Source organism: Stegostoma tigrinum, chromosome 20 (assembly GCF_030684315.1).
Source record: "Stegostoma tigrinum isolate sSteTig4 chromosome 20, sSteTig4.hap1, whole genome shotgun sequence".
Taxonomy (NCBI): Eukaryota; Metazoa; Chordata; class Chondrichthyes; order Orectolobiformes; family Stegostomatidae; genus Stegostoma; species Stegostoma tigrinum.
Window position 1 is genome coordinate 34,904,078 of NC_081373.1, and position 23,297 is coordinate 34,927,374.

At 40.0% G+C, this 23,297-nt stretch overlaps 1 protein-coding gene across 6 annotated transcripts in view; it reads left to right on the forward strand.

The window, feature by feature from the left end:
* mgmt (O-6-methylguanine-DNA methyltransferase) overlaps window positions 1-23,297 on the forward strand; it is a 370,995-nt gene that overhangs the window by 34,902 nt on the left and 312,796 nt on the right. For all 6 annotated transcript variants that reach the window (XM_048551591.2, XM_059653096.1, XM_059653097.1 and 3 more), the window contains one exon: window positions 5,041-5,088. In XM_048551591.2, the coding sequence (XP_048407548.1) occupies window positions 5,056-5,088 (33 nt within the window). In that variant the 5' untranslated portion in view covers window positions 5,041-5,055. The remainder of the gene's footprint in view (window positions 1-5,040; window positions 5,089-23,297) is intronic.

Sequence of the window (23,297 nt, forward strand, 5' to 3'; positions counted from 1 at the left end):
AAAACAGATTGACTCAGTGGTTTCCAATTTTTCATTTTACAAAAATTTAATGTACGGTTTTTTAATATAATTTTACACAAAGATGTAGTTTACAATAGCCTTAATCAGTAACATGATAAGTATTTATTTGAAATTACAAGGTGGATTGGATAGTGCTTCTGGTTGCTTAAAAGAAAGCTGTTCTTTTGTTTTACTACTATTTCTTTGTAGAATGAATTTAATGATTTTATAGAGATTTACAGTGCAAAAGCAGCAGTGTTCAGATTTGTTTTCATTAACTATTACATTAATACTCTGAAATTTGGGGAAAAAATTGGATTTCCAGAAAAATATTTTTCTTGGCTTACGGGAAGTTCGAAAAGGTTTGGGCATTGAAATATCGCAAAAAAGGTCTTATATCCTGGAGATGTAAGACAGTGGCAGCAGAGATAGTGGATGTATTGATTGTAAACTTTCAAAATTCTTCAGTTCTGGAAAGAGTCTCAGCTCGCAAACTGAAAATGTAACACCTCCTATTTAAGAAAGGAAGAACACTGAAGTTGGAAGACTGGAGGCCACTCAGATCAACATCTGTCATTGGGAAATGCTACAACCCATTATTAAAGAGATAGTGGCAGGATATTTAGAAAATTGTAATATAATCAGGCAGAGTCCAACATGGTTTTGCAAAAGGAAAATGACGTTTGACAAAGTTATTAGAATTATTTTGAGGATGTAAGAAACAGGGTGTATACAGGGAAACCAGTGAATGTGTATTTGGATATGAGATAATGTGCCACGAAAGAATACCGTAGTACTTGAAATAAGAGATGGGGCTAATATTTTATGCATGGATAAAGGATTGGCTAACAAGGTGTGGAGCTTCAGAAAAGAGTCCAGACATAAAACGTCAGTTTTCCTGCCTCTCTGATACTGCCTGGCCTGCAGTGTTCATCCAGCTCCACACCTTGTTATCTCAGACTCCAGCATCAGCAGTTCCTACTATCTCAGAAGATTGGCTAAGATGAGACAGTGTATTGGAATAAATAGGTCACTTTCAGATTGGTAAACTGAACTAGTGGAGTGAAAAGTAGAAACTTATTTAAGTAGAGAGAGACTGCAGAATGTCACACTACAGGGTGAACTGGGTATTCTTATGCATGAATAAAAAATCATGCAGTTACAGCAAATAGTCAGGAAGGAAGACAAATGAAAAGTTGGACTTTATACTTCCCAAATTTTATTGCAAGACGGTGAAGTTAAAAATATATAGTGCATTAAGATTATACAGAGCATGAGACTCCATCTCGGGTATTGTGTATAGTTTTGATCTCCTTACTTAAAGTGAGATATTGCAAAGTTGTACTGACTGGTGTTGAGAAACAGCAAGGGCTGTCAACATTGGCTTACGCCATTATTATCAAGTTACTGGTAGTGTGGGGTATGATATTAATCAGGAAATTAGAGGTGGCTATAGTAAGAGGGTTGAAAGTAACCTTGTGTGACCTCAACCTACATACAGATTGGGTAAATCTAATAAGCATCAATTCTGTGGAGGAAGGCTTCTTGGAATGTGAGAGAATTTTTCTGGAGTAATATGTTGAGGCACCAACTAGGCAGTAGGCTGTTTTAGATGTAGTGTTATGTATAGAAAAAGTGCTGATTATTAATCTTGTTTTGAAAAATACAACTTTTAGGGAATAATGACCACAGTTGGATCAAATTCTCTACTAAGTTTGAATAGAATGGAGTTCAATCTGAAAGTACGGTTTTCAATCTAAACCAGGGCAAATATGAAAGTAAGAGAAAGTGGCTGTGGTGAACTGGAAAAATTGGTAAACTGAACTAGTGGAGTTAGTATGTTGATTAGCAGGCAAGGCTTAGTATTTAGAGAATTTAATGCTTGGCTTTCAAAACAAAAATTCCTTGAGGCAAAAATATCCATTATGAAAAGCTGGAGTGCTTTGGCTAACACACTTACTTATGGATCATATTAGACCAAAAGAGAAGATTTACAAAGCTGCCCAAAATATTGTAAGGCTGAGGATTAGGAAAACTTTAGAATACAGCACAAAAGGACCATGAAATCACTAAAGAAAGCATGGTTAGCAAATAAAATAACAAGAAACATCAAAGTTTCTGTAGGTTTTTAAGAGACAAAGATTATCAGTGGCAAATGTGGGTCCATTACAGCCACAAACAGAGCTGGAAATACGTATTGGATAGAAAACCTAAGTAAGTGATTTGCCCTTGTCTTCATAGAAGCAGGCATATGACATCACTCTGAAATAATACAGATCCAAGGATCAATTGAGAGTGTGGAACTGAAAGAAATCAGTGTTCGTTTTAAAAAAAAAGTAGCATTGGAGAAAATAATATGACTCAAAATTGCCAGATCCCTAAAATCTGATGACTTTCCCCCTGCAAGTGTTGAGAGTGCTGATTACAGAGATAATGCATGCCTTTGTGATCATCTTTCAAAATCCTGCTAATTCTGTAATGGCGCCTGCAGTTGGAAGTTTGCAAATATAACACCACAGTTTATTTAAAAAGAGGGAGTGAAAGCTACAGACATAGAACATAGAGCAATACAGCGCAGAACAGGCCCTTCGGCCCTTGAAGTTGCGCCAACCTGTGAACTAATCTAAGCCCATCCCCCTACACTACCCCATCTCTGCCTTTACAACCTCTCCTCAAAAAACTCAGCTCAAAACAACCTTTTTAAAGTGACAGCATTGTCACACTAGAGTTTAGAAAAATGAGAAGAAATCTAATTCAGGATATAAGATGTTAAAGTAGTCCTAGAGTGGACCATGTTAGCTTCTCCATCAGAATGTAAATACTAGAATCTGTTTCAAAAATCATTGAATATTTAGAAATTAATTGGGAAAGGTCATACGAATTTATGAAAGGGAAATTGTTTGACAAACCTGAGAGTTTTATGAAGTTCTTATAAAAAGTGAAAAGGAAGTACAAGCAGACGTGATATATTTATATTTTCAGAAGGCTTTGGTAAAGCCTCTTGCAGAATGTTAGTAAATTGAATTAAAGCGTGTAGGTTTGCAGGTAACATACTAGCATAACTTAATTAACAAAGGAACATCGGTGTCCTTGTTTTAAGTCACTGAAAGCTAGTTTGTAGATGCAGTGAGTGATTTGGCATGCTAGCTTTTAACACAAGAGGACTCGAGGACAGAAGTGAAGACGTTTCGCTTTACTTTTATAGAGCAGTGTTGAGACAGTAGCTGGGGAATTGTATGTAGTTCTGCCCCCCTTGCCTACGAAACAACGTACTTACCAGTGGGAGTTCACCAGAACCATTCCTTGTGGGGTGAAAACTAAGATTTGATCCGGTAGAAAATTCTTAAGTGATAGAACAGTTGTGGGTGGGATGTGTCCCTTGGCAGTGAGCTCCAGCACCAAAGCTGATTGTTTCAAAATAATAAGTGATTCATTTAGGACTGAGATGAAAAGGATAGTGAATGTCTGGAACTGTCTACCCCAGAGAGCTGTGAAATCTGAGTCTTTAAGTAAGTCCAATACAGAGTTTGATAGATTTCTGATGACTAATTCTGATTACTGATGACATCATAGGATATACAGATTGCATGGGAAAGTAGCAAATATAACACCACAGTTTATTTAAAAAGAGGGAGTGAAAGCTACAGACATAGAACATAGAGCAATACAGCGCAGAACAGGCCCTTCGGCCCTTGAAGTTGCGCCAACCTGTGAACTAATCTAAGCCCATCCCCCTACACTACCCCATCTCTGCCTTTACAACCTCTCCTCAAAAAATGACCCTTTCATAACCTAAAATGGTAGAGCTTGTGCCAAGGGGCTGAATGACCTACTCTTGCTCTTATGTTCCTATTCTTGCATTAGAATAAATCAGTGAAGGTTCTCCATACTGACTATTGGGATGAAGAGATTGCTTTATGAAGAGCCAATACTCATTGGATTTGAGAAGAATGAGAGAGGAAACGTATCAGCCTCTGAGAGAACTTGACAGGATGCTGAGAGAATGTTCCCTTTTTCTCGATGATGCAGAATTAGGGGTTACTGTTTTAAAATAATTGTTCTCACCTCCATTTAAGATCATGATGACGATGTGGATGAATTTCTTTTTTGTCTAAGGCTCTGGAATAGTTATTTCAGACAACATTGGAAGCTGGTTCATTGGTTATATTCAAAGCTGAGTTGAATAGATTTTTGAATGACTAAGAAGCCAAAGGTTCTGAGGAACAGATAGGCAAGTGGAATTAAGGCCACAATAAAATCAACCGTGATCTTATTAAATGGCAGATCAGCTCAACGAGCTGAATGGTCTGCTTTTTCTATTCTTGTGATATTTTGATAAAATGGTTGGCCAACTCATCATTGAATCATCTAGAGATTGCCTCCTTTCTGTACGTGGATCCTGATAAAACCACTACAAATCCTGCAGTTACTGTTGTTTTTATTGTTGCATGTGTGATGCGAGGTTTGCAAGCATTTTTAAAATTGTAATTGCAGGTTAACCTGTGAAGTTATTGACATTGACCGTTTTCAAGCGGTTTTCTTTAAAATGATGCAATGAGTCAGCCACGTTACTAGTTTTGATTTTTCTCCCCAAGTGCTCGAGTAAGGCTATTTAAACTGAAGATTGAAATGAGAAAGAATATTTATTGTGGTTTAGTTGCAGTAGAGTTCGTCTCACCTCTGACGTTTGTCATTAATCTATAGTTTTGCTGTTACTAATTGGCTTTTCCTGAGATCAAAGTAGTTGAGACTGTGTGACAAGTGATTCTTCTCAACTGTTGCATGTGACCTATTACAGATGATAGTTGACCTGTGGAGCCCGTAGATTCCTGTTTGCTAGTAACAAGTTCCCTTTTCTATTCAGGCAATTCGTATTTGAACATTATGTGTCATAATGGCTAGTTTATGTAATCTCAAACTAAATCACTATCATATGTGAAATAAATAGTACAGCTGACAGGCTAGTTCTCAACTACTTATAAAAGTGCATACTGTGTTTCTTATCTGTTACTAACAGGCTGCTTCTTTCTACTTTTACAGCAGAAACTGCTTCACATGGCTAACATGGCAGCGAGACTTCATCAAAAAGTGAGTTCCAATGAAAATATCCTGACATACAAGTATGAATCAAAAAAGCAACAACATTACAAATGAGTTCACATATATAGCAGTATTGTGCTTTTCCCCAGTGTCCAGCAGTCACTGTTTGGTATCTAGTTGACAAGATTGATGCTGCAGTGTAAATCTCTGTAGCGCTGTCATGGCTGGTAACAGGCATCAGTGGACCTTTCCCCATCACAAATCTATCTTCTGTTGAATAGAGATTAATAAGATGAAGCACTATTCTTCCATATGTTGAGTTTTACTGCTTTTCGCCTACCCCACCGCCGCCTCCTCCCCCGCGAAAAAAAGACAAACAAAAATAATTAGAGTTCACAGTAGAATACCACCTTCTTCCGTGGTCAAGCAGAAATCAATTCGCCCAGGCCCTGTACTCACTCAAGCCCTGTACTTCTTAGATATTAGCTAACCTAAGCTGTATAAGGATACTGATGAGGAAGAGAGAATTGCTACTTTTCTGCTTATGTAGCAGCAGAGCAGATACATCTTGATGCCCTCATGTATCAAAATCATTTAAACAGAATCAGGTCACTGTCCTAAAGGACACTGTCTTTTCTATTAGTGCAAGAAGAATGGGAAGAGAGAGCAGTCAATTACTCAATTACAAATATAATGAGCCCTCACCACTGTTTTACATGTTTTTCTTTCTAAAATGTTTTAACTTTTACTGTTTGAATCATGATAAACCTGTCACATTATTTCTGCATTTGATGAATTGTTTCTTTTCTTCAATTTAAACCAAAGCGTGCTTGGTGCATGATCTCTCAGCTGCACAAAATGACTAATAGAATGTAGCATGCTGCCGCTGAGTTGTGGATTATGTAATAATTGTAAGAGGGTTAAACTATATTAATGATTATTAATTGTCCATCAAATACTGTTAGCAAGTATGTCCTTGTAAGACTTAACATCATTGTTACTGTTTGTGAAAATGCTTGCCTAATGTATTTAAATCATTCACGGTAGAATAGATGGTTAAGTTGCAGTGAAAGGTTATATTGATAAGCAGGATAAATAATGGATTTGTTTACCTCACATGAATTAAAAAAAACTGAGCACTTCTTTCAATTGACTGAACAGAGATTTTTGTGAAAATTTTAAAAATAATCCCTCATTGGTCTCCAGAGTTTCCAATTTAGTAGCCTTCAGTGCCATTAAATAAAAATCAGTGATTCTTCTAAAAATTTACCTCTTTGACCAAAATTTTAGTCGCTCTTCTAATACATCATTGTTTTGTTTAGTGCTTATTTTTACCTGTGAAACTCACTGGAATTTTATTGCTTCATAAATGATACACGACAAATTGTGATTTTTGACTTGGAATGGATGTGGTGCAGACAAGGTGTGCGTTACTTCCCAGGTAATCATGGTGGAACATAAGTAGAACGTCCAAGGGTGGTTCTTCTTTGCTTAGCCGTCCTGTGAGAATCTCTGCGTGAAATTTGCAAAAAGTGAAGAAAAAGGGTGACATTTTAATTTCTAATTCATAACAGGTTTCCTAAATTGCACAAAGGACTGTTTACTTATTCTTGTCATATTTTGATTAAGCATCAGTTTCAGGGAAGATTTCTCTGCATCAGGCCAAGTGTGTTTACGGATGTTATCTTGCCAAAATTATTCCATTAATTGCTTAGCACCTCTTAATGGAATGCATCGTGTCTGATGCATGCCTGATACTAAATTCGCCAGCATTAATCATCATTGCTGGGATATTCTGGAATATACTGGCATCACTGGCGTCATGTCATGTTTAATGCTCATTGTTACCTGGACAAGAGTGGCAATCTAGAGCTGCCCTGCATATTTCCTGATCTTTACATCACATTGTAGAGAAGGGGAAATTGGCATCCTGCTTGGGGGCATTCCGTTCTCCCAGGACTGCCAGATGGTGCTCCAACATGAGACTCTGAAAGCCTAGTAAAAGGTTGTCACCCAGGGGTACAGTCTCATTGATCTGGAGGAACATCCAGTAGTGTAGGAAGAAGATCAATGACTTTCTTTGCTCTGCCAACATTATTACAACCAGTGTCTCTCTGTTCCTTCAGATCCAGTCTATCTCTGCCATTGAGATGAATCTCATATCCAATACTGGAACTCCATCTGAAAATGAGCCTGATGCAAAGAAAGGCCTCATCCAACTTCTTCCATGGCTCTCCCAGATTTTTGCCCCTAGCTCCATTATCATTCAGACCCCTAAAGGGTCTAGCCTTCATATTTTACCCTGTGCAAATTAGTGATTGTGGTCCAAAAGGATGACTAAAAATATTACCACCACCGACAAAAAAGAAAAAGCGTGCATAAAGTTTACATGACTGTTATTACCTAATCCTTATTGAGGGCCAGTTAGCTCAGTTGGCTGGATCACTGGTTTGTGATGTGGGGTGATGCCAAGAGCGTGGGTTCAAATCCTGCACTGTCTGAGATTACCATGAAGGACTCCTCTCCTCAACTTTTCCCCATTACTTGAGGCATTGTGACTGCCTAAAGAAGGGTAATACCCAAAACATTGACTGCTCCTTTCCTCCAGATGTTGCTTGGCTTACTGTGTTCTTCCAGCCTCCTGTTTGACTACCGTGAACTCACCACCAGTTGTCTATTTCAAATGAGAGAGCAGCCTTATCATTTTTCAATTTTACAGTGGGATCACTTATTATTTTATATACACTACAGAGCATAATACTGTTATATAGTATAATTGTATTTGTTTTCTCTATAGTTAACAGCTCCATTTTTTGTTTGTATAATCATGCATTATTGCAGTATTTCTGGTTATCTGCTGTTTTGTGGTTAAAAACAGTGTGCTAAAGGAGATCCTACAGACTTTTAATGTGCAGTAACTTTTCCTTGCCTGTCCTGATTTGAATATATTTTCTATTCATGCTGAGCTCTTGCTCACATAGCAAGCTGCCAGTGGGAGATTGTGGTATGGTGAGAGGAATCTAGTTGGCCAGCAGTAAACATTAGAAGTGCTGCAGCAGCTGTACAGAAAGCAGTTTTGGAGGTTAACAATAGCATTGTTTAAAAACAAAGAAGAAAGCACTGAATCTGTCAGCTGCTATTGACCTCTTCCAGTACTGCTTTCAGGTACACAGTGGAATGCTAAATGAGAATATTTACATAGTTTTTGCTTTACCTGTGCTCTACTTTTATCTGTGAGGACATCATTAAACTAAGGTAGAAGTGGCTGAACTTAGTCTTTAAAGACCCATCCTTGTAAACTACATTCACTTTCAAATAAACCTGGCAGTTATGATTATCTTACAATACAAATATGATGAATGGTGTATGTTTTACTTTGTAACCATACCACTATATTTTGATGGAGTGGAACTTCTTTCTACTCATATAGCTGTGACATTGTGCCTAGGGCCTAGATGACCTTTGGGTGCCATCATTATCCCCTTTGAGGTTTATAAAATGCAGCAGTTTGCCAAAATTGGGCAGCCACGCTATGCTCTGCTGCTGCTGAAAGTGAAAGGAAATGAGAGTGCTGGCCCTGCTGTCTGCAGCATCTTCTGTTTGACACATTTCTATGCAATTGGCTATTCTTGCAGGTTTCCCCAGTAGTAGGCCTGGAAGAAGCTAAAAGCAAGCAACTTGAGGGGTGTTATGACTAGATGTCATTCTAATTATGACTAGAAGATTCTCCTACCATCTGATCACTCTGGCATTCCTTCACCTCTTCATTGTCTTCTGAAATAATAACCCTTTAGAGCAATGGACGAGGGGGTATTTCCCAAGCCACATCAAAATGAGGCCCAGTTGTTGTGGGAGTTTAATCCCCTTAAATTGACGATTGAGATCCCAACCTAATTTCTGTCACTTTCGGCTTTCTTTGGGATCTTTTCTGAGTCCAGGATTGTGCGTTTTTTTTTTAACCAGAGTGCAGGTTCCAAACTATGTCTGCGCCTCACCAGGTTATAAAGGGAAAGTACAGAGCAGGATCTTGTTTTTGCAGCAAAATTACTTGATATCGCAAGTATAATGGGTAAAACCAATAAGCCTGTGATGAAACAAAAACAGAAATTGCAGCAGAAACTCAACAGATGTGCCAGCAAAGTTCCAAGTCTGTGACCTTTCTACAGAACTAGTCTGTGGTGAGCCACAGTGAAAGGCTTACAATTAGCAGAAATTGTTCTTTGATCCTAAATTTACTGATGGCATTTCCATTGAATACTTTGTTCTGTTGCTGTGGAGTGCCTTGCATTCGACTGAGAGTTTTCTTACATTGTTACCTGTGAGACTTTGCTGCAGCATGGATGCCAGACATTCTGCAGTTGTTATAACGTCTTCGGAGGAGATGCAGTTTACTCCAGACTAGCAGCCCCAGTGATGGCCAGTATATCCAGCAGCAGCTGCCTTCTCCACAGACACATCCAGCTGCATGGAACAGAAGGGATGGACACAGGGTTGCACCTCAAGAGTGGTGATATTCTCAGCACATGATCTATCAGCCACAGGCCCATTTCCCTGACCTCTCGAGCAGTGCCTCAAAAGGCTCAGGTGGCTGGTAGCTATGGGCACCTGCAGCTTTCCAGAAGAAGATCTTTGCCCAAGCGGTGCCAACCTGTGGTTGTTTAGGTGACCATAGCCCTGAATTTCTCTGTCCTGGTGTTTCAAGGGATCTATTGCGAACTGCTTTAGGATGTTACAGTCTGCTGCCAACATCTGCAGCAGTCAGGTTGCCTGCGCCTTCTTTGTGGAGAGTTCAACCAATATTAACTTTGAGATCAATGAGATCAGTCAAGTGCAGAAACTGATGGTTTTGCTGCTGCTTGCAGGATTTCCACATACAGCGGTTCATTGAGAGTAAACTGTGCTATTAGATCAGCCACACATATTTATTCAGTGAAAGGACTTCCATTTCCTTCTTACAGTGGGTAAATTATTGGAAAGGGCTCTGAGAGATAGGATTTATGATCTCTTGGATAGGCACAGTTTGTTTTGTGATAGTCAGCATGGATTTGTGAGGGGTAGATCATGCCTCACAAACTTTACTGAATTCTTTGAAGAGGTGACCATACATGTGGATGAAGGTAGAGCAGTGGATGTGATAGGCTCATGCAGAAAGTAAGGAGCAATGGGCTAGGGGTAAAAGTGTCAGATTAGATTCAGAATTGGCTGACCCTTAGAAGACAAACGGTGGTAGTGGATGAAAAATATTCAACATGGTGCTTAGTTACGAGTGGTGTACCACAAGGATCTGTTTTGGGCCCTCTTCTATTTGTGACTTCTGTAAATGATTTGGATGTAGGATTGAAAGGGTAGATTAGTAAATTCGTGGATGATACAAGGGTGGGTCGAGTTGCAGATATTGTGGAGGCCTGTTTAAATGTCTGACAGCTTCGAAGGAAGCTAGACCTTCTCCAACTTGGCCGCTTTCTTCAGGGCCTATTTCTGCTTGGATACAATATGCTTCTCACCATATATTCTTCTTCCTTCTCTATGATGGAAGATGTACTGAGTTGTGTATATCTGCACTGATGGAATGTGCACAAGGAGTCATATGACAGTGCATTCTCAGACTGCTATGCCTCCTCTGAGGACTTCTTGGGCTGCTCCCATATATCCTCTGCCTGCACTCTCGCTGTTGTAGGAGATGAAAATCATGAGGTAGTGCTGAACTTGGTGAAATGGGTTAGCATAGAATAGTTAACATTTAATATGTTGGTAAGTATCAATCCAACATGAATGCCAGTTGAGTTCACTTAGCCCTGACATATCTAATGCTGTCGTATGTCACTGGGTCACCCGTCTATCTCTCCAGCAAGGAGAGTTTGTTCTGCTGTCATTGCTGTTGACCTGCAAGAACCCTTCATCATGGTCAGCATGGTCCTGGCTGCAGCTTCATCTCTCAGTTCTCCCGTTTCCCTAGAGTTGTGGCCTTTCCAGCAATAGGGAAAGACGGAGAGTTAGGACTGTAAAAAGTGAACTCATTGCTAAGGATGGGATGTGAGCATTCAAGGAGAGTGACTGAGGAATTGGAGTGTAAGAACAACAGGGTGGAGGTGTGTATGACTGCTATCTATTGAGTTGGAGATTTGAGGAGGATACAGGAGCGTAGGGTTAATGTTTGATAGCATTGTATCGACTAGAGAAATGCTATACAGGATCATGTTCGGGAATTGGAAGATTGATGGTTTCAAACAGAGAGTTGAAAGACAAATGCACGGCATGGCTTCACTGCTAGCAGGTGGCAGGAAATGTTAAACTATTGCAGTCAGATAACAGGACCTGCAAACGTTAGGTGCACCAATCAGTATCGGCATTGTGGCCTTGGCATAGAAAACAAGCAAGCTGTGTAGTAAGTAGGGCCTGTTGCACCTACCATGAAGCTATCTTGTTTTTGAAAACCTTCGTGAGCATGCACAATAAAAGGATGCCAGGTCGATCTATGCAAGAAATCTAGCTCTGAAGATGAAGCAATATGCCGGAAATGTGCATAACCTGATACACAACGTTGTCAGAAACGCCTGTTAAGTGGAACAGCCTCTAACCAGAAGAAAAACAGACTTTCTACAATATGAATGTGACACAAAATATTGATTTTTTTAAATTAACCAACTAAAAGCTTTTGCTACACACATGTTCGCTGAAAGCAAACAGTGTAAGCATGCACTGGAAACCAAGACTGACATGGACGTTAATGCAAATATCCTACCAGTCTAAGTTCTGAAGGACATTTTCTGAGATCATTGGAACTGAATGGTACTTTAGAAAACTACTAAATGAACTCCAAATGATGGATTGCCCTCCTCTGCATTGAAATATTAACAATGCAATGCAACCAAGGCAGTTCAGCATGCAAATGCCAAAACTTTCACTAGTATACATAAGTGGACCTGTAGTGTTAGGACAATCAGCATGTATTGCTCTGAAAAGTGTAGCTATCCATGAGATCAACAAGGAATCCAGGGCGGCACGTGACACCAAGAATACTTGCATTGAGTCAGACCTGAATTTATAACAGTTGCATCTGGGCAGATTTGACCCAGTCAAAGCTTCAAAGTGGGTGATACCATATTGCAAAAAAGGTGCAATTCCAACAGTTTATCTTCTCAAAGTGCTGTGCTCAGGTATAAAAGAAAAGCTTAAGTTGGACTTGGATGACATGAGATATAATGGCATCATTTGTCATGTGGACCTTCACACAGACTGGTGTAGTTCACTAATGTGCATACTGATGGATATGTCGAAATCTGACACATCGAAAACTCTCCTTAATTTGATGCTCACACAAGATTCCAACACCAGAGGAATTAGATCCCAAGTTCACAGGAGATAAATTCTTCCTGACTGTGAATGTCGAACCTGGATATTGGTTGGTACGACTAGCCAGGATAACTCAGCAAGACGTTTACTTATCTTCAGAACTGTATTTGGAAGATGTGGCTTCCAGAGATTACCTTTTAGTTTATCTGTCAACAAAGATGTGTTCCAGCATATGGATGGAATTATAGAAGATATGCCTGGTATAACATGTGGCAATGGGCAAAACCAAAGAAGAGCATGGTCAGACCCTTTACTCACTGTTTGTAGTCACTCATCACAAAGAACTTATTTTGAACAACAGGAAGTGCCAGATAAAGTGTAATTTAGATTTTGTTTTGGCTGCATATTCAGGATACAGAATCAGTCTCAACTCTGGCAAACTCGAAGATATGAGACAAATGCTGACTCCACAAGTCAAAGACCCACTGAAATGTGTTTGGTTCTTCAACTACTTCATTGCATGCATACCTATTTCATTCCAATAGCAGAGTCTTTGAGCGAGCTCCTTAAGAAAGAATTATCTTGTGTACAACAGGAGGAATTCAATGGGACGTGGTTACTTGCAGAGATTTCCAAAATGCACAAAGACCACCTGAACGCTGAAGAACAGATGTCAGCTACGGGAAGTGGACCATAAGTCAGTTGTGCGCAGTGAATGTAAAAGAACATATGAAGATGATGGTGTGATGGAAATCCAAGACAATAATCTAGCATACACTGCAATGTCTGCAGACCAAGAACAGCCAAGGTTGGAATCCACACATCCAGAAAGTTATACCATACCAAGATTGTTAAACAATCGAAATGTCATATGGAATTAACCACTCAGGATTGTAAAATTTACAAGCACAATATCTGTATAGTCAATTCTGCTATTAACCAATGCCCATATATTTTTACTTGTAGCATAAGAGAACTATCTTTGAAAGAAAAGGAGATGCTGTATTATTGCCTTTGGAATAATATCTTTTTAAGAGCTCAACATACGTATGTGCCAAATATCCAGATGGTAATACAGCACATAATCACAAGCTCTCAGCACTATAGCTTTCTAGGCACTGGCTGTAACTAAAGATTATTTTACTGTATCTGTTAATTTAGCTGTAAATAAACCCATCGCAGATCTTCAAGAAAATAGTGTCCATGTATTTGATTTTTGTTGTAGTTAGATAATAAGAACATAAGGACAGATTTCTGTATTTCCTTTAACTTAATTTCACTGGTATTATCATTGGTATTATTTAACTAAAACCTTAAAGGATATTTTAAAAAATCCTGTAGCTTATTCAAATCTTATGCAAACTAATATTAGAGCAAATTGTGATTTAATATGTAAAGTTAACTTGCTCAAGTTTGTAAGAATGTGGTTTGAGGAGAATAAAGAGATTTCAATAGAAGAAAGTAACCAGATTAAATAGCTAAATTTCTTATTCCTGTGAATAATAGGAGAAATACCTGTTCTTTTTCTATTAATGAGAGCCATTATTGAAATTGTGGGAGCATTACTTTTGTTATATATTTACCTGGAGTATGAACTCATTAGTGGCACCAAACAAATAACATGCTAATTATCTGCGATAATACTTCTTTAGAAACCAATGAGCCACTTATCCTGAATTAATATTGTAGCATTTGTTCATTCGGCAATGGAGTGTCTAGTTATATTAGAGAATTAACAGAGGAAAAGATCTTGACTCAATATTGTCATGAGCTCCATAATGGAAGCTGTCCTACTAGATCGAGATGAGCCTAAAATGTACAGGAGATCAGGTAAGTGTGAAGTTATATCACAAAGGTGGTGAATGATGTCCTGGACTGAAGTGAGAAAGCAGTTTCATGAAGACATGGTACGTGCATTATTGTCTAGTAGCTGCATGTGTGGCAAATTCATTGTTGTTAAAGATGCCAAAGGAAGCTATATCATTATATATATTTTCAAGGGTTAAACAGATAAAAAGAAACTCTGATTTTTTTTTGATTTGTGCAATTGTATAATCCTAGTTTATTATTTGAAATTTATTAACCTATAGATGAACTCTTAATCTTTCTGTTCCTGTTATTACTTTTATTTTTCCAGTTTGGTAAATTTAGACTATGCTGAAGGATAGGCCATCCTAGATAGCAGTTGAAAAGGTGGAGTAGAGGCCACAGTGAGGTCAGCCATGTCTTTGCCAATCCTCAAAGCAGACTTGAGAGGTTGAGTGGTCTGCTGCTGCTCTGAACAATTCATGTTTTGTCATGTGCACTTTCTGCGGCAGTTTTAAGTGCAAGTTTAAATTTTTGTCTCCTGGATGTGAGTTTGCTCACTGAGCTGGAAGGTTCGTTTTCAGACGTTTCGTCACCATTCTAGGTAACATCATCAGTGAGCCTCCGACGAAGCGCTGGTGTTATGTCCCGCTTTCTATTTATCTGGTTAGGTTTCCTTGGGTTGGTGATGTCATTTCCTGCATTGGTAATGTCATTTCCTGTTCTTTTACTCAGGGGATGGTAGATTGGCTCCAGATCAATGTGTTTGTTGATGGAGTTCCTGTTGGAATGCCATGCTTCTAGGAATTCTTGTGCGTGTCTCTGTTTGGCTTGTCCTAGGATGGATGTGTTGTCCCAATCAAAGTGGTGTCCTTCCTCATCTGTATGTAAGGATACAAGTGATAGTGGGACATGTCGTTTTGTGGCTAGTTGATGTTCTTGTATCCTGGTGGCTAGCTTTCTGCCAGTTTGTCCAATGTAGTGTTTGTCACAGTTCTTGCAAGGTATTTTGTAGATGACGTTCGTTTTATTTGTTGTCTGTATAGGGTCTTTTAAGTTCATTAGCTGTTGTTTTAGTGTGTTGGTGGGTTTGTGGGCCACCCTGATGCCAAGATTGTCTCCAAATAGAGTAGGTAGGTTTGCTATCTCATCATCATGTTTGCTTTTGATTATGCTTTCTTTTGATTTTGCTTTCTTAAAGGAACTTTTCCTTACAGGTGTACAAGGTAATGAGAGGCATGGATAGAGTCGATAGCCTGAGACTTTTCCCCAGGGCAGGATTGACTGCCATGAGGGGTCATAGTTTTAAGGTGTTAGGAGGAAGGTCCTTCACCCAGGGAGTTATGAGCGCATGGAATACTTTGCCAGTGGTAGTCATGGAAGCGGAGTTATTAGTGACATTTAAGCGACATTTAAGCGACTGCTGGACATGCACATGGACAGCAGTGAATTGAGGGGAATGTAGGTTAGGTTATTTTATTTTTGGATTAGGATTATTCCATGGCACAACATCGTGGGCCGAAGGGCCTGTACTGTGCTGTACTTTTCTATGTCTATGTCTTACATGATTGAAGTGCCTCATTTTTCAGGCAATCTGTCTGGAGTATTATTACAAAGTTAGGATCACTTTTACAATTTGGATACTTCACCCAGTATCCTAGCATTGAATAAGAGAATGAATGTTTCAAAAACAGCAGAGAACTTTCTAGGTGATATTTTTGTGAAGTTAGCAAGAGCACTGTTGTTCCTCAGTATGTACAAACATATTGCAAGTTTATCAGTGGCCCAAGTTTGTCCCTATCTTTTTAAATGATTATTCCTTCGTTTTCCTGAAAATCTACAGGAGTGATGTGACCTTGATTGTTACTTTCTGAAGATTTCTGATCGATCCTTCTGTTTTAAACCAAAAGATTTTAAAATGTTATAAAAGACCATTTTTTAAAATGTTCTTTTTTAAAAATGTAGACTGAAAAGAGAAAGAAATGTCTTGAAACCCAGGGTTTTATAAGGATGGCTTTTTATAATCATAGAATCCCTCCAGTGTGAAAGCAGGCCATATGGCCGAACGAGTCTAGACTGACCCTCTGAAGAGAATCCCATACAGATTGGCCCACTTAACTGTCCCTGTAACACTGCATTTACAATGGCTGATCCACATAGCCTGCACATCCCTAGCATTTATGATGGCTAATCCACATAGCCTGCACATCCCTGGCATTTATGATGGCTAATCCACACAGCCAGCACATCCCTAGACGTTCTGGGCAGTTTAGCATGACCAGTCCACTTAACCTGCACATCTGTGGGAGGAAACTGGGGCACCTGGCGGAAACCCACGCAGACACTGGGAGAATGCGTAGACTCCGCACAGTCGCCTGAGAGTAGAATTAAACCTGGGTCCCTGATGCAGTGAGGCAGCAATGCTAACCACTGAGCTGTGCATATTGTTTGAAAGTAAGGAATTTGATGCCTTCTGTAAATCCTATTTGTGTAGCTGTGGGTATCAGCAATGTGCAGATGAACTGGAGCCAAGAGGTTCTTCACAAGTGAGGCTGATTAGTTTGTGGACTGGGCACCGATTTTCAATGACAAAACCCCTTTGCCTGCCAACCACAAGATTATTGGTTGTCACTTAGTTGAACAGCTTGGGCTTTGAGCATGACAGTGAGAAGCTGGTTGAGACCAGAAGATAAACCAGTGGATCTGCAGCATCCAAGAAACTCTCAGCCGCTTTATTCTCTGCAGTCAGCTACTTTAAACCTGAAAAAATACCCAACTTTATTTTTTTTTCAGTAGATGCTGCAAGTTTTGACTTTAAACTAGACAAGCTAAAGACCTTTCTTAAGTGAATTAGCCACCCTGTGCTTGTTGCAAACCTGTGCAAGCATTTAGAAAAAGGAAGACTGAGGAGAAATCTAATGACCTGTAATAAATAGTGATTCATATTAAGTACAGGAACCTGATCTATACTTTGTATGAACCTGGATCTGAAAATTAGGTAGTTTATGAACTTTGTTTAAAAACTTAAAATCTGTGATGACTCTGGGAGTAGCAGTGTTCCGTTTCATTCATGCTATTCTGTGAGTTGTAACAATATGTACTTGATAATGAATTGATATTGGACAGATTTAAGGAAAATAAATTATCAGCCGGATTCAAAAAAAAAGGCCTGGCATCAGACTTGAATGCTTGTATTTCAATTGAATAACTCTCAAGTGTCGCAGATACCTGGATCAAAATTACTAATTTCTGCAACTATATTGTCAAAATAAACTGAGCATGTTTTATGCGAGTGACACTACTTTTTATATTTGCTTAAGTATGTCAATACTACACTAAGTCTTGAATAAAATATCTTTTTGTTTTACCAAACTAGTGCATTTCATTACTTTAGGTATTCAATTACTATTTAGTACCATTGCGCACAATCACAGTATTTGCACCTTTGGTTCATAATGAGAAATAAGAGTTAGACAAGGAGAGAGAGAGTTCACATAATTTGGAAACAGACTTAAGTTCACTATTGAAAAAATAGTGAAGATAGAGATCAAAAAAAATTAGGAATGCAAGTGAATTTAAAGTAAACAATGCGTTTTCACACCATGATTTTTTCATGCTTTTATATTGTTTCATATTATAAACCCTATGGATGTAGCTGTTTTGATATTTACAGGACAATACAAATATGATTGATGGTATTCAATTCCATTAGAAAGTTGCTGCACTGATAGAATTCCAATATTATATAAAGTGTGTGGTTGTCAGGCATCGAATGCAGTGCTAAAATGTTTGTCTAATCTGTACAATCAATAATGCTTCCTTTGAGGTTCTGGCCATAATTTCTTTTAGACTTGTGTCTTCTGCACTTCACAAATTAACTCGATGATAATCTTCTGCTGTGATAATGAAATGACAAAGGTAATTGCACACTATATGTATATAGCTGAAAAAAACAATAAAATTAATCTGAATTAGCCTGACTTGTCGATGAGAAGTATTTATGATATGTAGCAAAGCAATAACAGAAGCTGATGTCATTATAGTAGGGATGCAAGTTATTGCTTTAATGTAATAGTGTTTGAAATTTTTTTCAAAAAGGGAGAGACAATGTTATGGTTTGCAGGTGATTGTGCTTTTGAAATTAAGTTGTCGAGATTCTGATAATAGCCAACAATAATGCATTGAGAATGCAATATCTTTTATTGTGTTATGCCTAATTGCATTACCTTGTACTTGCTGTGCCTCATGTCAGCTTTGCAGAATCTGTAGTTAAAATGGTTTCACATTCTGATTTCTGTCAAGTTTACTGGGCAATGCATGAAAGAAATAAAGTTTGTATTAATAAGTCACATATATTTCAGTAAATCTGCTTCTGTCGGTAGCTAGCCTCAAAGCTACTCCTCATAATCCCAATACTAATATTTAATTCAGTTGTTTATCTGACTAACACAGGCCAGTTTCAAGAATGTCAGATTATAATTTACCGTCTCTCAAGGCAGTAGTTACGTGAATATTTTAAGCTGTGCAGAGAAGTATGGGATGTCATAATAACCCCATCAGTAGGTACCTTCAGAGTGTCCCCATCATGATTAAATTACAGAATGTACTTAGTCATTGACACTGCTTAAATGTTATCATGTGGCAAATCAGTAAAATCTGAACATTTCTACTTCCACAAATCTCTGGGGCTAAATTGGACAGCCCTGAAAATCAAAGTTGGGGTGGAAGGGTGTGCAATGCATCTCCTGGAGATGAGCTACGTTCTAGCTGCATTAGTGATTATATTGCCTGAACAAGAGTGGAAGACAGCAAAGAAACAGGATTGAGGGTATGTCCTAGAGCTTGCAGGGTGGCACGTTGGCTCAGTGGGTCAACACTGCTGTGTAACAGCAATGCCAGCGATCCTGGTTCGATTGTAGCCTTGGCTGGCTGACTGCATGGAGCTTGCATGTTCTCCCTTTGTCTTTAAGGGTTTTCTCCAGGTGTTCTGGTTTCCTCCCTTGGTCCAAAGTTTGTAGCATAGTTGGACTGGCCATGCTAAATTGTCCGGAGATTGTCGGTTATGTGGATAAGCCATGGTAAATGCAAGGTTATAGGATAGAGTAGCAGAGTGGAACTGGGTGGGTTGCTCTCTGAAGGGGCAATATGAACTCTATGGACCAAATGGCCTGCTTCCACATTGTAGTGATCCTATGCCATACTGGAGGTTTTGATGCAGGAGGTAGGTAAGAAAAAAAATAGAGTAAAACAGCAAAAACATAGTTTGTTTGCAAGGATGAGATTACACACTGTTTCAACTGGAGAAGGCTCAAATGAGCATGTCAGTGAATCATAGAATCCCTACAATGTGAAGCAGGCAATACTGCCCATTGATAATAAAATGGACATGTCAATCATGGGCCTCCTGCACTGCCACAATGATGCCACCCGAAGGTTGCAGGAACAGCAACTCATATTCCGCCTGGGAACCCTGCAGCCATATGGTATCAATGTGGACTTCACCAGTTTCAAAATCTCCCCTTCCCCTACTGCATCCCTAAACCAGCCCAGTTCATCCCCTCCCCCCACTGCACCACACAACCAGCCCAGCTCTTCCCCCCCACCCACTGCATCCCAAAACCAGTCCAACCTGTCTCTGCCTCCCTAACCGGTTCTTCCTCTCACCCATCCCTTCCTCCCACCCCAAGCCGCACCCCCAGCTACCTACTAACCTCATCCCACCTCCTTGACCTGTCCGTCTTCCCTGGACTGACCTATCCCCTCCCTACCTCCCCACCTACACCCTCTCCACCTATCTTCTTTACTCTCCATCTTCGGTCCGCCTCCCCCTCTCTCCCTATTTATTCCAGTTCCCTCCCCCCATCCCCCTCTCTGATGAAGGGTCTAGGCCCGAAACGTCAGCTTTTGTGCTCCTGAGATGCTGCTTGGCCTGCTGTGTTCATCCAGCCTCACATTTTATTATCTTGGAATCTCCAGCATCTGCAGTTCCCATTATCTCTAATACTGCCCATTGAGTTCACTCTGACCTTCCAAACAGCATCTCACCCTATCCTCGTAACCCTGCATTTCCTATGGTTAATCTGCCTAACCTACGCATCCTTGGACACTACAGGGCAATTTAGTGTGGTCAAGCTACCTGCCAACCTATACATCTTTGAGACTGCAGAAAGAAAAAGGTAGATGAAATGTGCAGTGAAACTTCTGGCAGGCTTGTCATAGAGCCGATGATATCTTTCAAGGACTAAGCAGGAGTCTAACTGAAAGACTCAGAGTTTCTTCATTTGACTTTGCAGCTTCTCCTTTCCTGTATGGAAATGGTGGCCAACCCCATGACAACACTTTCTGGTCTATTCATGATACGATTCTAATGACTGATGTGCCAGATTTCACTGCAGCACATATAGAAGATATGCAGTGTCAGAGCTTTATTGGAAGTTGAGACTGAGGTCACGAAGTCTCAGCTTGTTTCATTGCAAGCCCAGCTCACTGCCATGTGGTTCCAATTGCTTTTATCATGGTGTGGATGTCAATGATTAAGTTCTTCAGAGTTTTGGATCAAAATCCTGGAATTCCCTCCCTCATGGCATTGTGGGTCAACCCACAGCAGGAGGACCGCAGCGGTTCAAGAAGGCAGCTCACCCCCACCTTCTCGAGGCTGACTAGGGATGGGCAAGAAATGCTGGCCAGCCAGTAACACCCACATCCCACAAATGATTAGAAAACAAATAAAGCAGTACAGCAATCTTTGGTCTCGTGGATTGTTGAATTGATGTGGCATCCCCCGGGATAGTATTTATGGCTCCATGGCATCAACTGTTTTCTCTCAGGGTGGTGGTGTTTTTTACTCTGATCTTTCTGTACCAATATGTAATTTATAGCCCGCCAGTGAGACGACTCAGACTACAGATACCCATGACAAAAGTGATGCAGTCCAAAGATAAGTCTTCAAAATCTAGAGCTGCTTCAGGGCATCCGGTGAAGTGATCTGGATTCTCCCCCATTGAAAATTAGCTGTTCTTGACTTGCTGTCACTGGGTGGTACCATGAAAGAATGCAAGACCAGGAAAGAGCTGTACTAACAGAGTGCAAAATGTGATTAGTTAAGTATGATGCAGCATACTTGGTGAGTCGTAGGATAAGTTTGGTATACAAGGCTGTTTTGTGGTGGCCTTTATTTCAGAGTTGCCATCACAAAGGGATGGTAAGGTGTGGAACATTTGAGGAAAATGGATCTGATGTTCTTTTCAGGGGGATTCAGAGTCAGATGACAACAAGTCTGGAACATCGAGCATTGTTACTTCCTCCCTTTCTCATTATTTTCCTTCTCCTGTTCTTGAGCGCATAACAGACCACTGCCCTTATGATGGTCAGGTTGTGGATGATTTACTCTTTCGTGGGATATGAGCACCTTTGGCAAGCATTGGACTTACTGATAAACTGAGTGGCTTGCTCGGCCATTTCAGACAGCAGCTATGAGTCAACTGCATAACTGTGAATTTGCAGTCATATGCTACATCAAACTGGGGAAGGAGGCAGATTCCCTTGCATAAAGGACGTTAGTGAGTCAGGTTTTTTGGAAATTGTTTTTCCAACAATTGATGATTGTAATGTTGACCATGAAACTCGGAAGTTTTATATTCCTCATTAATTAATTGAATCCAAACTTCACTAGCTGCCTAGGTGTGATTTGAATACATGCTTCCAGAGCATTAATCTAGAATACTAGTCAGGTGATGACCATAACCAGGTGACATTGCCACTGTGTCTCCGTTGCTCCATGCAACAGACTGCAATGAATGGGAGTAAGGGAAAGGAAAGTGAATGAGGAGGGTAAGGTGATCTATCAAAGCATGCAGCCTCTGATGATGCAGGAACTGGAAACGCTTGGCCTGTACTTCCTGTTCTATAGAATTTTTTTTACCTGTAGCATACCTGTGGTATGGGAACGTGTCATTTGGCCCAGCAAGCCCACACCATCCCTCCACCCAACTTCCTACCCTTCCCCTGTAAGCCTACATTTCCTATGGCCAATCCACCCAACTTACACACCTCTAGTCACTATGGGCAATTTAGCATGGCCAGTCTGCTAATCGACACCTCTTTGGATTGTGGCAGGAAACCAGAGCACCCAGCTGGAACCCACACAGATGGCGCTGTGAGGCAGCAGTGCTACCCACTGAACCACTGTGCTACTGTTACTTAGCGAATCCTCTATCTGTGCTCAAGAATTAGCTCAACTCCACAATCTTTTATCTTATGGGACTGAAGGAGATCACATTGGAACTCTGGAGTAAGGTGATGGGAGTTGAAAAATCAACATGTATAATGAGTGGGAGCCAATGCAGGACAATGAGAATGGGGATGATAGAGGATTGGAACTTGTGAATTAATGTATGGTCGTCAGATTTGGATGACTAAAATTTATGATGGGTAGAATGTGGGAGATCAGCTAGGGGTGTATTGGAATAATTGAGCTTCGAGGTAATAAAATCCTGTGTGACCTTGATACCGTAGTGCCACAAATACTATCCCAGGGCGGTGCCTCATTAATTCAGCAATTTGTGAGACTACAGATGCTGTACTGCTGCAAAATCCGGAGCTCAGATGGGCATTAATTCTGGTGATGTGACCGTGTTGGAAACAGGTGATATTAGTCTGTTGACACCAAGATTGTGAACTGATTGGCTTAATTTCAGTTGGAAGCAGCATTTGGAATGGATACTGTAAAGTATGCCTTTGTTCTTCCTAGAATTTCAATGGAGAATGTTTCTGCCCATCCATTACTGAAAGTCGGGCAGACAGTTTGTTAAAGTAGCGACAGCGGAGGAGTTGGGAGAAGTGGGAGTGTGGTAAAATTAGGTGTCATCGGCCTACATGTGGAAACTAAAACCGTATCACCAATTTGTTGAATTTTATCGAGAAATGGGATGGACCCCAAGAATAGATCTTTAAGGACACCATGAGTACCAGTGTTGAGAGTAAGAAGAGTGGCTATTGTGAGAGATGCTCTGGTTGTGGTTTGACAGTTAATAGAATCAGCTGAGGGCAGTCCCATCCACATGGATGACAGCAGAGGGGTTTTGGTGGGGGGTGGGAGATTGTGTAATCAACAGTGTCAAAGGCTGCAGACGATTTGACAGGAGGATGAGGAAACATAT